The 13,961-nt window shown below is 42.7% G+C and overlaps 1 protein-coding gene across 3 annotated transcripts in view; it reads left to right on the forward strand.

Moving 5' to 3' along the window:
- The window catches only part of GLI3 (GLI family zinc finger 3), a 214,166-nt gene that overhangs the window by 58,862 nt on the left and 141,343 nt on the right, over positions 1–13,961 (forward strand). For all 3 annotated transcript variants that reach the window (XM_075745325.1, XM_075745327.1, XM_075745326.1), the window contains exon 3: positions 11,586–11,828. In XM_075745325.1, the coding sequence (XP_075601440.1) occupies positions 11,586–11,828 (243 nt within the window). The remainder of the gene's footprint in view (positions 1–11,585; positions 11,829–13,961) is intronic.

Consider the following 13,961-nt stretch of genomic DNA (forward strand, 5'->3'; position numbering starts at 1 on the left):
ACTTTTACTAAATCAGTTATCAGTGTATTACCCATTTGGTGAGTGAAGAAGACGAAGTTGTGAGAAGTGGCTTATGGAAAACCAGGGTGAGATTTGAGGAGCAGAAAGATCTTCAAGTCTAGAATCCACTGTGAATTCTCCCATAACAATTTAACTTGTGCAAGAACTTGGAGGTTCAGTCCCTCATGACAGTTGCATGTGAAATGCTTGCGGAGGTTGCATTTCCTTTAAACAATGTTCTGTTTCTTTTTCTTTGTTTTTTTTCCAGAGGAAGGACCCTTTCTGACATTAGTTTTGGTTTTTTGCCTCACTTTAGTTCAATGCAACAGTGCTGCACCTTTTTATCATACAAAACTTACTAACAGAAATGAAGGAAAAAGGTTTTTAGTTTTGATTCTGCCATGATGGGGAAAAAGCTGTGGCATGTTTAGAAATAGTTAGAATTCTTAGTGGTACATTTAAGAGGCAGTCCTATTTTGTTTTTTAAAAATAGGCTCCTTTCAGTAAAATTTGGAAATTCTCTTTTTGTTGTTGGAATACTTTCTGGATTGGAATGGATCCTTTTTTACTGGCTACAGTTTTGCATTCTTTCTCAGCACACAGAAGTGATTATACTCCTGGGCAGTGTGCAGTGATATATTTATTTTTTTATTTTCCTTGTTTGTATATAGCCAGGTGAACTTTTCAGGTGGTTCCCTTTTCCTTCCCCAACCTCCTTTCCATACAAATCATGCTTACTTAACTTTTTGGACGATGAAACTTAGTTTATTTTTCTATGAAATGAACGTTGCCTGAAAATATAGGTTGGCAAAAATAATAAGGAAACATTGAAATCTCCTTTTGCCAGATTGTGCATGGATGAAGCCACCAAAACATGATTAACAAGTTAAGAATGCTCTTTTTGAGCTGCCATGGCTAGTGTAGTAGGAAGAGAGGGTGCTGTTTTAACAAAATAGTTATGACACTTTCTTTCTGAGCATATGAGTGTTTTTCTAACTTGGCTGTCTTTCTGATCTCAGGTGTCCATTGCGTAATGATAAATGGAAATATATAATATTGCTTAAGACAGTTATAAGCACTTAAGTACCTGCATGCAGTTGGATTGTTAAAAGCTTGCGGCAATAGTCCAGTGTCTTTTAAAATCTGTTACACAGCATTAGAAAGACAAATGCAGAAGTAGTCAAAAAAGTGAAGTCTCAAAACCAGTTTCGCTTATCTCTAGAACCCAACAGAAAACATTAAGCATTAACTTGTTTTAATCCATAAAATGATCTGCTTGGCGCGCAGTTCCTCCTGCTGTGGGGTTGGATGGAGAAGCTGGAAAAACCTGGTGTGTCTCAGGCTTTCTGGCTTGTTTTCAAATGTAGCAGGCAAGGCTGGTGGACCTAGCCAGAAGTGTGAAGGGAGTGAAGAAGGGAGGAGAGAGGCACTGGCAAGGAAGAACCCACCATCCTGGGGAGGGCACCCTGGAGGCTAGTGGGCTGTAGTCAGTTAGCTTAATTCTCCAACTCCATGTGTCACAAGCCTTCTCACCAAAGCTTTTTAAGAGTATTCCTTCCCCTAGGTGAGGGGAGTGAAGATGGTGGTATGAAGAATTCGCTCCTTCCTTTCCTTCCAGGCTCTCCACTCTCTATTCCTCTCTGCCCACTCACATGTACCCATCCTTGGAGCCAGCCTGATGCTCGCTTGTGGCTGGCAGTAGTATTTTTGATGACTGGAATGTGAAGACGGTAACTATGCGAGGTAGTATGGCAGCGCGCATCACTGCCAGAGCTCGTGCATCCTCCTTAGTGGAGAAAACTGAAAAGAAAGTGAGCAGAGGGGGGAAAAACAGGTTGGCCTTTGGGAAGGTCAGGCACTTCCTAAGACCTAAGGAGAGATTTTTTCCTTTTCTAAGGATGTGTCTCCAGGCAGGGAAGACAGGCTCTGAACTTATAACACTTAGTGCATCTACTTGACAGGTAAACAGGTGGTGTCGGGTTTGGGGTTCTTGGAATACCAAATTCTTGAGGAGAAGCAGTGTTGATAAAAGGAACATTTGACTATATATGTGGGTTAGTAGCTCTGCATTAGTGCATTTTAACTAATGCACTAATGTCCAGAAGATCACTCAGAGCATCAAATCATTTGGTGTACAGGACTCGAGAGTCTTCTGGAGAGATTTTTTTCTCTGCTTGAAAACATCCTTCGCTGTAAGGCTTGCATTTCTTTTGCAGCATTCTTCTCCTGAATTATTTAGACTACCGATGAGGAACGTGAAAAGTCTCATTTCTGTGTTAAGGTATCCAGCAAGCATGTGTGGACACTTATGTGCAGACATCCATGTATCATGCAGAGCCTCATCTGCAATTGGATGGATTTTATGGAACGTAAGGTGGAGCTGAATTTGTGAGTGCATATGACCATACATGTGTATACATATCTGCACACAAGAATTAATGGCATTCAGATTTTGCCCTGAGACCTTGATAAAATCATTGTTTGCAATTGAGATTGACTACTGTAAATCAGGGCAGAGTAACCCATGACATATTTTTAAACAGCTGCTATGCTTCAGAGGCCAGAAGTACAGGGATATAATGGAAACACTGACGCTTACTGCAACTGTGCAAAAGGATGCAGCAATAAATAAATTTTGCAACGGAATAGGTGATATCTGCCATAAACTGAAGGGTTGCCATAGCTCTGGGTTGTTGCAAACCGCTTAGCTGTTGGCTAATGATTGCATTTAGCAGTCTGAACCCACCGAAGGAAAAAGGGAAGAATATCAACTCTGTATGCAACACTAATTAAAGTAACTTTTTTTATTCTGTCAAGGCCAAGGTGTCTGGGCGGTAGATGTTACAAAGGGAAATGGTGCACCAAAGGGTTTGTAACTCCTGTTTGACTCTTTTGTGGCTTCTGAGCCTGGCTAATCAAATTTGTATCAGGCTACAAACAGCTTTGTAAAACAGCTTTAAGGCCCAGTGTTGCTGATGGCTTGGTAGAAAGTGACAGCACCACAGAATATGTCCCCCAGTGTCTGAGTGAAATGAGGCAGTTACCCTCAGATAGGCATAAATGCGCTATTAGATGGTTGAGAAATACATTTTTCCCCCCTAAAATCCTCCTGGGAGTTTATTGTAGCGCCTTTGATGTAACTAATTAGCCGCTCAAAGTAAGCAGTGACTAACAGTCTAATAACTGGCTAATGGAAGGAACTTCATAATGTTTTCAAATCAGGATCCTTTTGAGTGTCTGTCTTGCAAAAGGCTGAGGAGCATTTCCCTTCTGAGAAATGGTTGCCAACAGTCAGATCCTAAGGTCCGCAGTTATCTTTCTGTAAGTTATATTTGAGTCTCCTGGCTCTTTGAAGAGGCTAGATGTTGAAGAGCAATAATCTGGGAGACATTCTGAAAGTGCAAAGCCTGAGTTTTAGCCCTGATCAGCAGACTTGGAGCAAACGTTCTCGTTTACTGGGGCTTTTGCGCAGTAACATGCAGTCTTTGATGAATTTTGTAAGGTGGAACACTTTTTAAAAGGGGAAATGAAAAAGTAAGATTGTTTTTGCAAGAGATTTTTTTTCTCTCGTGCAAGTTTCCCAATCCTCAAGTAGCAAAATCAAACCATAAATTTTACTATACCAAGAAAGGGAGATGTTTTTGCCTGCCTTCTAGTTCTGCAAATATAAAAGGAGAAACCACATATCATGTTTTAATTTTGTCAATTAACTCTACCTTCAAATGTCTTTTGCATTAAGGCGTTGGGTTTTTTTCCTTGTCCAGTGGAACTACAAAGCACTTTAACTATGAAGAGTCCCTTTCTCATCAAGCTAATGATACAGCATTTCCACATGCTAACAAACATCTCAGTACATTTTCCAGGCACAGACCATTTGCACCCAATGGCCGGAGCGTTTCTGATGCTGGACGTGAATCCTTCTTGCTCTGCTTGCATGAGTAGTTTCACTGAATCCCCAGGATTATGGTGCGAGTAAAGCAAGCAGGATTTGGGCATTGTAGGCCCCATGAAGGTAAACTTAAAAGCTCACCACCTGCTCGGTACCTGGGTGCAGGGTTTAGTGTTTCTCCTGCAGCAGTCAATGTCGTCACTAACACCTAAACCAGAGTGCTGAGGGCTGCGCTCACGAGCGGTGTTAAGTATCACTGCAATAATCCACTGTCTGCCATGGGAGAAACACGTAGCCCTGAACTTGGGAAGGGAGAAAATGGTTTTCAGCTGTTTTGATTTAAATTGTTTGTTTTTGTTATTTTAAAGCCGGTGTGGAAACAGGCCGGGAGAGGGCTAGTTCACAAGCAAGGTTCCCACTTATTTGGAGTCTGACCTTGCAAGTTGCTGAGAATTAGTGCCTCCGTTAGCTTCCCTGAGACTCGCAGCCCCGCGGGCTGGGGCTGGGCACTGCGGGGGCTCAGGCTTCACGTATCGGCTGGTTGGCCCTTCAGCTGGGCAGCTCTAGGCAAGCTTGGCCAACAGGATACTGCGGGAATCTGGTTCACAGCAAGCAACTTCCACAGCTTGATCTAAAGCCATTGAAGTCAGTGGGATGGCTCGAGTGTCAGGTCAGTAACTTCAGGCATATACCCAAATCTTATTCCTTCCCCGCCCCCCCCGCCATGTTCTGCATGAACAGGTGCAAGGCAGCCCAGCCTCCTGCCCTCCTTGTCTGCCTTCTGAGAATGAGAGTCCCAGGACCAACAAGGAGGTTTCCACAGCATCCTGTGCCTTTGTGTGTAGGTAGCTGTGGACACAGGTACCTCTTGTGTTCCCGAAGTAGGAGGTTTTGTGTTTGTTTTTTTTTTAAAGCTTAAAAGAGATTTTTAGCATCTCCCTATAGGTCTGATGTTGGGGTTTGTAGATGCAGACTCTCAGTTAAATCTGGTAGATTTTTGCTTGTATGAAACTCTAAAGGTGGTTTTATTTGACATATAATTTCATATTTGTCTGTTTTACTTAGGCTGCTTGGTTTTAGTTGGGAGCAGTTAGGGAGGCACCAAGCATTTTATATTCATCTGGATAATCATGAAATTGAGATAAGGACACTGCTGCTAACAAGGCTCTCTGATCTAGATGTCTGAAAAAGTTTACCTGAATTTTAAGCTGCTTCATACCATTAGCAGGTTCCCCAGCAGTCTTTGGGAAAAGTTACACGCACAGCTGGAAAAGGCTGTGAGCCATGTTCTGCTGATAGCAATGCGTGGCTGACAGCGTTGGAGCAGCGTGAGCTCTGTGCAGGCCCGGTTTTGTCTCCTCCAGGTTGGTGGGAGCCCTGCCATTAACCCAGAGGAGCGCAGGATCGGGCTCTGTTTTGGATGTCCTAGAAACTGTATTTATGCACTGTGTTCTGGCTTCCTCTGTGCTTCCAAAAAAAAAAGGACTGAACTGAGTTGTGCTGTAGGTGCAGCGGAAATGAACGTACATCTCATTTGTGGAAAATAATTGGGGAGTTGGAGTATTACGTAGGTATTGTTGGGATTGGGTCCACTTTCTGCCTCATTGATAAATCCTTTTTCTTCCAGTGAAAGTTAAAGGTGACAAACAAAAGAATATAACAGATTTGTCAAAACAAACAAATGGAGAAAAGACCTGTGTATCCGTGTTCCAAAGGTCACAAATCAGTTCCTGGAAAATACTATACATATGGTAATGGGAAAATAACTAAGCTGAAAATCTATTACAAATGGGAATATAAATCTATACGTTTTCAGTGGTGAGCTCAGATAATGTATGCTATTTATAAGCACAGAAGTCTTGTATAAGGTATGCTTAAGCATTGCAAATAAAGTGAGTACCATAGTTGTTAGATAACAGATTTTCTAGCCTCTCATATGGTTGGAGTCTATTTTTAAAACCAATTACAAGCATTGTGCTTCATAGCTGTGTTAGAGTTTCCAGGGCGCGTACTTCATGTGCAGTTGATCCAAATGCAGGAAAACAACAAACTTGGGACCATGAGTGCCCAATTTAAACTACTGTACCCACCCAACCCAAAACTTTGGTTACAACACGCGCTGTTTTCAATGGCAGGCACAATCCTGCAGATGTATTTTCTTCTTCTTTGCTCTTAAGGTGGACAGAGAGTAGTGATCAGCATGTGTACACGAGAAGGCACAGATACACATGTCCTAATGAGCCTGGCAATTGCTCTATTGCATCGTTTCAAGGAAGAAAATGGCAAGTCTCAAAAACTTAAACCTTCTTAAATGTGAGGGAAATTGCTTTCTTACTTAGGTATCTATTCCATTAAGAATCTAAAAGTAGTCAATCTTTTTTACATCCCCTCGCCCCTTCCTTGTGGCTCACAGCAACCTAAAATGCTACTTTTCTGGGAAAGACTGATATTCTGACTTCAGTTTTGTAATTTAATGATGGAGAGTTTCCTTAGTAAACCAAATTTAGAGTACTAGAATGCTTATCTTATATCCAGACCTTGAACATAAAAGGCATTTTATACCAGCAATTGTTCATTTAATGAGCAATTGCAGAGTGCAGGACGGTTAAGGGATTGAGCTATATGCGCCATTATTGCAAGAAATATTCCGAAATACCAGAAATAGGACGTAAGCTCTGATCAGGGGGACTGTGAGCACAATTACCTTCTTTTCAAATCCTTCTGTGACACTGCGGGAGGAAAAAGGACTTTGAAACTTGAAAGGAAAGAGCTTGCTTTCAACCTCAAAAGCTAGGAGGAAAGGGCTCTGAAATTTGCTCAGTATTCCCAATTCACCATTAGCCTGTTTCTTCCTTTAGCCTCAAGGCATTCTCCGCTTTTTGAAAAGATGTTAAGAAATTCAGTCACAATAGAGAGCCTAGTTTTGAACATGTTTCACTCGGTCCATTGAGGTCTGGTCTTCAGCCTTTGTGTGGGGTGAATTGAGCTGAGCAGCAAGCTGGTTGGGGAGAGGTGAATGAGCAGTCTCTGTGCAGTCACAAATTCTGGCAAAGAAAAGATTACCCTTTCCTTTATTTTACAATATGCATTCCTGTACAATCCTGCTAGTGGCAATATGCGGAGCCGAGCTTGTGCTTAGGTCAATATGGAGCACTTGGTTTATAGCAACTCTTGTTAAGTTTGTCTTGTAATTGAAGCTGCTGTTGACCTTGCTTGGAGACCATTTGTAAAACCGTTTATTTAGCATAAACTGAAATAATAAACCCTCCTTCTCTTAGGCCGATTGTGATAGGGTGACATTAGTTTGATTTAATGATTAGCCGCCTGACCCCTCAGCTAGAGAGAGCTGCTTGAATAGGGAGAGTTCACTAGGAAGCACACAGGAAGAATACTAATGAGCTTGTTAAATTTAGCATGGCACCAACCACTTTTAATTCCTCTAATGGGAGAAGCACTGCCTCTGAGAGAGAGGGAGGGAGATGGGGAGTGGGGGGGAAAGGGAGAGAGAGGAAAAGAGGGAGGAATGCCCACGTCCCGGTAGCCAGAGATTTTTTTGGTCAAGAGAAGAGCTTGGAGGGAGCATCAGCCAGGGTCTCTTGGACTGAGTTGTAAGTACCCTGTCTCTTCTCTTACCCAGCCGAAGTGCGTTGGCAGATTGCTCGTGAGACAGTAACTCTCTCCACAAGTTGCATGCAGAAATGCTGTGATGAAACTTAATACATAACAAATTTATGGGCTGGTGGTGTCTCATTTAAGCGGGGGTCTCTCTGAAGTGTGTTGAGATAGATTTTTAGAGTGGTGTATCACTAGATTTCAACTTTTAATTTTTGTTGCTGACTTTAAGAGGTTTAAAATAAAAAAGCTTCTACTTTGTGTCTCGGTCTACAACAAAAAAAAGAGCAAAAAAAGTTCAAGAGGGAAAGAAAGTTTAATGGATTTTTGCATTAGGTTTTGTTGTCCCGATTCTTATTTTTTGGGGGCAAATTAGCTGAACAATTAAAAGTGCATTTGTTTAGGCATGCTGCCCAGTTTGAGTTTTTTGAAAAAGCTTGTTGATTAAATGACGTGTTCCTTGGTGCTCAACGCTTCTAATAAAAAATGCTTCTGATCAGAATAGCAGGAGTAAATCAGATGTTTCTCAGTGGATGGGAGAACCTTAGATTAATGTGATCATTCCAGACTGGGCACTTGTGTGTCTCTGGCTACTGGCTTGCTAAAACAGAGTAGGGCATACATGAAGAAAGAGAAGCTTATGCAGATTGCTTTTGGGGCCTGATTACTCTTCCTTTTTTCTTTTTTTTTTTTTCTTTAACCTCTCTCCTACATCTGCAAAAGGCCCATTGAACTGTGCTGGAGTCAGTGGGGTCCCACCAGCGGGAAGCAGATGGAGTTGAGGGAGAATCAGTCCTTTTGACTTTGGCATTGGTGTCTCTGCAAGATTTTAGTAAATCGGATGTTTCTTTTGACCCTTAAGCTGGCCACTTCTAAAACGTGAGCAGAGCAGTAACAGTTGTCATGTATTTGGCTGTAAACCCCTTTGGCAGATGCTGCCGGAGAAGTGGGCTGTTTGCTTACATTTTTGCTATAGAGCCCCACTTGTTGCCATGGTGGGCAGTAAGTTTCTGTCAATAATTTGGCCTGGCACGGCTTGCCCGCACTTACTCTTAAAACTTTATTGAACGATTCAGCTGAAACAGAACAAGATTAGACAGCTTTCGCCTTCTGGCGCGCTGGAGTGGCTCGCCTGCCGTTGTGAGAGTCAGCAGCATTACTTACTGCAAGAGGAGTTTCCCCGCTCGGTGCCCGGGGAGCTCCTGCAAACCTCTTGCCTGTTCGTGTCCTGGAGCTCGGGTCCTGTCAAGTTTCCCATCTGCCTCCCTATCAAAAGCAGCTCAGTGGTGCGGAGCGTGAAGTAAATGCTTAGCAAGATGTTTGGCTGTTGAATGTTCCTTATTATTGCAAAAATGCTGTCATGTTTACTTAAAAAAAATACTTCTAGGGGAATTTTTACATGGCAGACAGCATACAGAAATGTTTGACTTCTAACAGCACGGGACAGTAATTTCATAATGGGGAGAGAGATGGTTTGATGCAGAGGGAAAAATACTGCTTTTTTTTTTCTTTCCTTTTTTTTTTTTCCTCGAGGAACAAAAAAAAAGGGGGGGAAAGCTTATTAAAAACCCCACATTTTTCCTTTAGTTTCAAAGTTACTGCAAGTAGGTTTTGAATTTCATTCAGCAGTTTGGAAAATCAGCTTATTCCATGGCAGTCACTAGTACCTTGATTCATGACACATGCATGTTTTGAGAAGGAAAGAATGAAAGTGGAGCCTGCAGACGGACGTCAGCTTCTTGTTGTATCCCAGGATGGCAGTTTTAACAAATATTATCTTTATATGGAAGAGTAAAATAACTGAAATCCTATCTGATCCTTGGATTGATTATACAGCCCCACAAATCACTCCAGCTTGCTTCTTTCCGTGCTGTGGTAGCACAGGTTAGCTTGCTCTGCTTAAGGGTCTCTCAGGATTTCAAATGGAGTGTAATCCCCTATTTTTACAAGAGTTTACATCTCATCAGTGAAAGTTCACTCTAGGTTGAAGTTTAACATAAAAGACTCCAGATAGAGAGGAACCTGATGGAAAATATGACTTTGGGTTGATTTATTTTTTATTTTTTAGTTATACAAGCAGCCTTCTAAAAACCTCATATAAGTTTTAAAGTTTTAGACTCCCTTTTGCAGTTCTCTAACTAAAACCAGCTTCAGTGTAAAAAGTTGAAACCTTAAACCCTGCTAATCCAGAGCAGGGACCGGTGCCTGTGCATATTAATAAAAAGTAGAAAAGGGCAAAGGGTTTAAACTCTGCAGTGTTGTTGTCTGTTTCCATTAACTCTTTCTCCTCAGACCCAACCCTGGAAATGCTCTGTATGGAGAATTACTGCTGGCTGTAAAAAGAATTCAGTCCCTGGAAGATGCTGATAAGTCAGCAGACCCCGGTTGCTGTAATACTTCGAGATAGAAAAAATAATTAAGTGCTCAATAGGTTATGCTGCTGGGTTTTCTTGTTGTTGCTACTTGGGAGGAGAGGGGGCAGGGAGAAGCCTAGCGAGCATCGCCTTCAAAGCAATGGTGTAGCTAGTTTAGGGATATAATGGCCAAAATTCAGCTCCAGGTATCTATACGTATGGAGTCTGTTTCTAATCTAATTCATATGAAGGCGAATAGGTTGAGTTACGCTGATGTCAGCCTTGATGAAAGCAGCGTCCTGGTGAATTGCTCACTGGTGCTTTTGCTGTGTGAATGAGTAGACCAGGGCAAGGTACAAGTAAACGTTTAGCCCTGACCTCAAATCTCTGACCACTGAAGTGCAATCTTGGCACTGTTGTCAATGATACTTCCTTGTGTGTGGGTTGTACCTTAGTTTTGTTTCCTAGGGGTGTTTTCATTTCCTTTCTAATTACCTTTTTTGTGCCCGGTGTTTAATAATATGAAGTTCCTCATGCATTTATAGAACCACTGAGCAACTTTTGAAGCTAAGCACATTTATCAGTACTTCTTCAAGATGTACTGAAGTATGCCTTTACATGCAGAGTGGCTGATTGAACAAGGTTTTACCTGGAGCGTGGGAATGGGCCAGGATTACAGCTGGCAGTCGAGCTTGTTTATAGAAAAGTCTCGGTATTTTAAAGCAATAATGCAACTTTAGGAGAGCATTTACAGTAGAGACTTGTGTAGCTAACAAAACTTCTCCACCACATGGCATGTACGAAACGTATCCGGGAATGTGCATCTGGCTTTTGAAGAACAGAACCCCTTGGTCTGTTTTTGAAGGGTCCACGTGGTCCCCAGGGGTTAAAATTCATGTGGGAGCAGAGGGTTGATTCAACACCTGGTCCTGGTCTAAAGGCCTAGAGGTCTACTCCAGACTGGGGCTTGGGTTTGATCCTCCTAATTTTTTATTTTTTTTCTTTTTCTCCTTGGTCATTAAGAATTTGTGGATTTGTATGTGTGGATGTAGGGAAAAAGGAGGGGGGAGCACCACGCTCCACTGCCCTCCACATGCATCCTTGTGGTGACACTTAGAGAAGGTGGCCTCACTTGCACCTGCCTGATGCTGCTGGTGCTGTATCTTGAGCAATTTTACTCATTTTGTTGTTGTTGCCCACCTTGCTTCTGCTTGCTAACGACCTTCCTGCAAGGCTCTGGCCTCTCACACAAGCAAACCTCCAGGGACCGGAGCCCGGCTGCAGAGCAGCAGTGGGTGGCTGGGTTTGATTTAGGCCCAGCCGGCGGGGTTCATCTTCTCATCTTCGTGACAAATTGTTTTTTGCCTCTCCGTCAGGCAGCCCAAACTCCCTGTCTCCTTGTCCCAGAGGCAAGAAAACAGCAAGCCTGTGTCTGTTCTCTCGCGATTGATAGCCCTGCCGGTAGGAGCATCGGCGCATGGGTGACGATGATCTACTGCTCAGCAGCTGCCCGCTCTGAGCAGGCGGGCTTCCCCAGACCATCTCTCATAGCCACACGTGCACCGACTGTCACAAACTTACACCATGAGGCGGGGGTACCGAGGAGGAGTGCATGTGTGTGTGGGGGGAGAACTTTTCTTTATTGTATTTGCTATAAAATGGGCTAAAAGTGTGTGTCTCTCTTTCTTTCTCCTTCCTTTCTCTCTTTCTTCTCCCTCATTTTTTTGCAGAGGATGAAAGTCCTGGGCAGACCTATCACAGAGAGAGAAGGAACGCGATCACAATGCAGCCGCAGGGTGGGCAAGGCCTCGGCAAGATCAGTGAAGAGCCTTCCACGTCGAGCGAGGAAAGGGCCTCATTAATCAAGAAGGAGATCCATGGATCTATATCGCACCTTCCCGAACCTTCTGTACCTTACCGTGGGACGCTCTTTACCATGGACCCCCGAAATGGTTACATGGACCCTCATTACCGTGAGTATCGATCGCTGGTTTGTTTGGGGATGCAAAGTTGGAAGGCTGTCAAATTTAATGTAATTTTATTTGTCGCCTCACGGCGTCCCCAGGGAGAACTGCTTTGTCGGGGCAGGGTTAAGGTAAATACGATCTTTCTTTCTGAAGTTAAAAACCAGGGTGCAGTTGCACTGCAGTTTGAAATTATCACAGGCCTCTGCAAAGCAACTTCCACAGGACATCTCATCTGTTGCTAATCCTCCTCAGCCATCCAGGGTTGCATTTGCTCCACCTCCTTAATGCATGAAGAGAAAAAGCCTCATTAAAGAAGGCACAGAAGGAAAATGAAACAGGCCTTAAAATCCCTCTTTTAAAACAATGTTAAAGTATGGTATTAAGAGGAAGGACCGTGCCTCGTACAATGAGAATTTGGGGTGTGTGTGGGATTGAAAGATTTATTGCTGTGTTTTGGGGATTTTTGTTTTGGAGGGTTTTTTAGGGATTCATGTGTGTATTTGAGTATGCGGGCTGATGGAGTGGGTTTGCAATTTTCTTCCCCAGCTACAGTTGCCTGAATTAGGGGGGCGGGGGGGGAGGGAGGAAAAGGCAAATGGTTTCAACTTCTGAATTCCTGCTCAGGCATTAATAAAAAAGTAAGAAATTAACTGACACTTGAACACAGATGTGGAATAGATTTCTCCACAGGCAAAATATGAGGGAGTTAAGCAATTTTTTTCATCTGCTTCTAGTTTACAAAAAAAGAGAGGGGAAAAAAAAATCATTTAGTTGTGTAGTAATGAAGTACATCTTGAGGTGTCAAGGCTTGTGCCTTTTGATTATAGATTTATCACCCAGTCAGGATACAGATTTGCCATTTAACCTTCCAGTCTCTAGTTCCAGATGAGAGGCTTAAGACCCACAAAGAGGGGCCAGTCTGCGTTGGGTTTTTTTTTTTCCCCATCATTCAGAAATTTTAGTGTTTTAAGGCAAAAGGTCATTAGCCAGACGACTGATTAGTGAGGACAGCTGATTAGTGCATGTTTTTTTTCTAAAGAAAGTGCCAGGGATAAAAGCTAATTTTATCCCTTCATTAGTTGGGCTAGCAGCAAAGGGGAATGTTCACTCATCAGGGTGCAGATCAAAGTATGTCTCGCACAACCTTAAGTCTCACAACCCTCCTTTTTAAAAAAAAAAAAAAAAAGACCCTGATTGTTAATAAGGATGGAGGTATTATGAGAAAGTGAACACTTGTTGTCTTTATAGTTTATATCAGTATTTAGGGGAAAAGTTTGCAGTTAAGCTTTTGGGCTTTCTTCCAGTGTAGGCAGTCGGTTTCTCTACACCCTCCTCCTCCTCCTCCTCCTCTCTCGCACAGCTCTGCTCAAACCCTCTGGGAGAGTTACTCATCTTTCTGCTGAGGAGGATGTGCCGCAGCACACCAGCCGCAGACCCGCCTGCCAGAGCGGCGTCAATGTGCAGAGCAAACGGCCACTCACGAGCAGCAGTGCGTAGAAACACTAGCTCGTGGGTTGGAGACACCATTTGTAGCTTACGGTTTGTTAATGCGACCCCCAAATCTCACTTAAAAATAAATAAATCTTATTGGGGAAGCAAAATAGCTTCTCTATTTGTAGGCAGTACAACTGGGGAGAGATGAAATGTGTGGCAAAAAGAACCTCCCAAACAAACAATTAACCTTATGCTGAATTTAGTGGTGATGATTGCCATTTTGACCATCTAACCAGCTGCCAGCTCACCCCTTAAACCTAGTTCAATGTGTTATTGATGCTACTGAAGAACAAGGGCCAGCCGGTCAGAACGAGTCTGAGTGGTTTGCATTTATTTTTTTAATTTAATTTAATTTAATTTTATTTTATTTTATTGAATTCACCTTTTGCCGAGAGTTCTCAAGATTTAACAAAGCCACTATGTCTGTGTTGTGACCAATAATGCTAGCTAGTTAGGATGTGTGGGCTACTAGAAAAACATTGATGTCAGAAGTTGAGAGAACAGCAGAAGTTATTCAGCATGTAACAGTAGAGAAACAGGAGATGAGTTAATCTTAAATGAGCAACATGATCTTAAAGCAGAAGTCTAAGTCAGAAAACATCAGATGGGCAGACCTGCTTCACCGCTGCTCTAGCTAGTTGTACA

This window comes from Balearica regulorum, chromosome 2 (assembly GCF_011004875.1).
Source record: "Balearica regulorum gibbericeps isolate bBalReg1 chromosome 2, bBalReg1.pri, whole genome shotgun sequence".
Lineage (NCBI taxonomy): Eukaryota > Metazoa > Chordata > Aves > Gruiformes > Gruidae > Balearica > Balearica regulorum.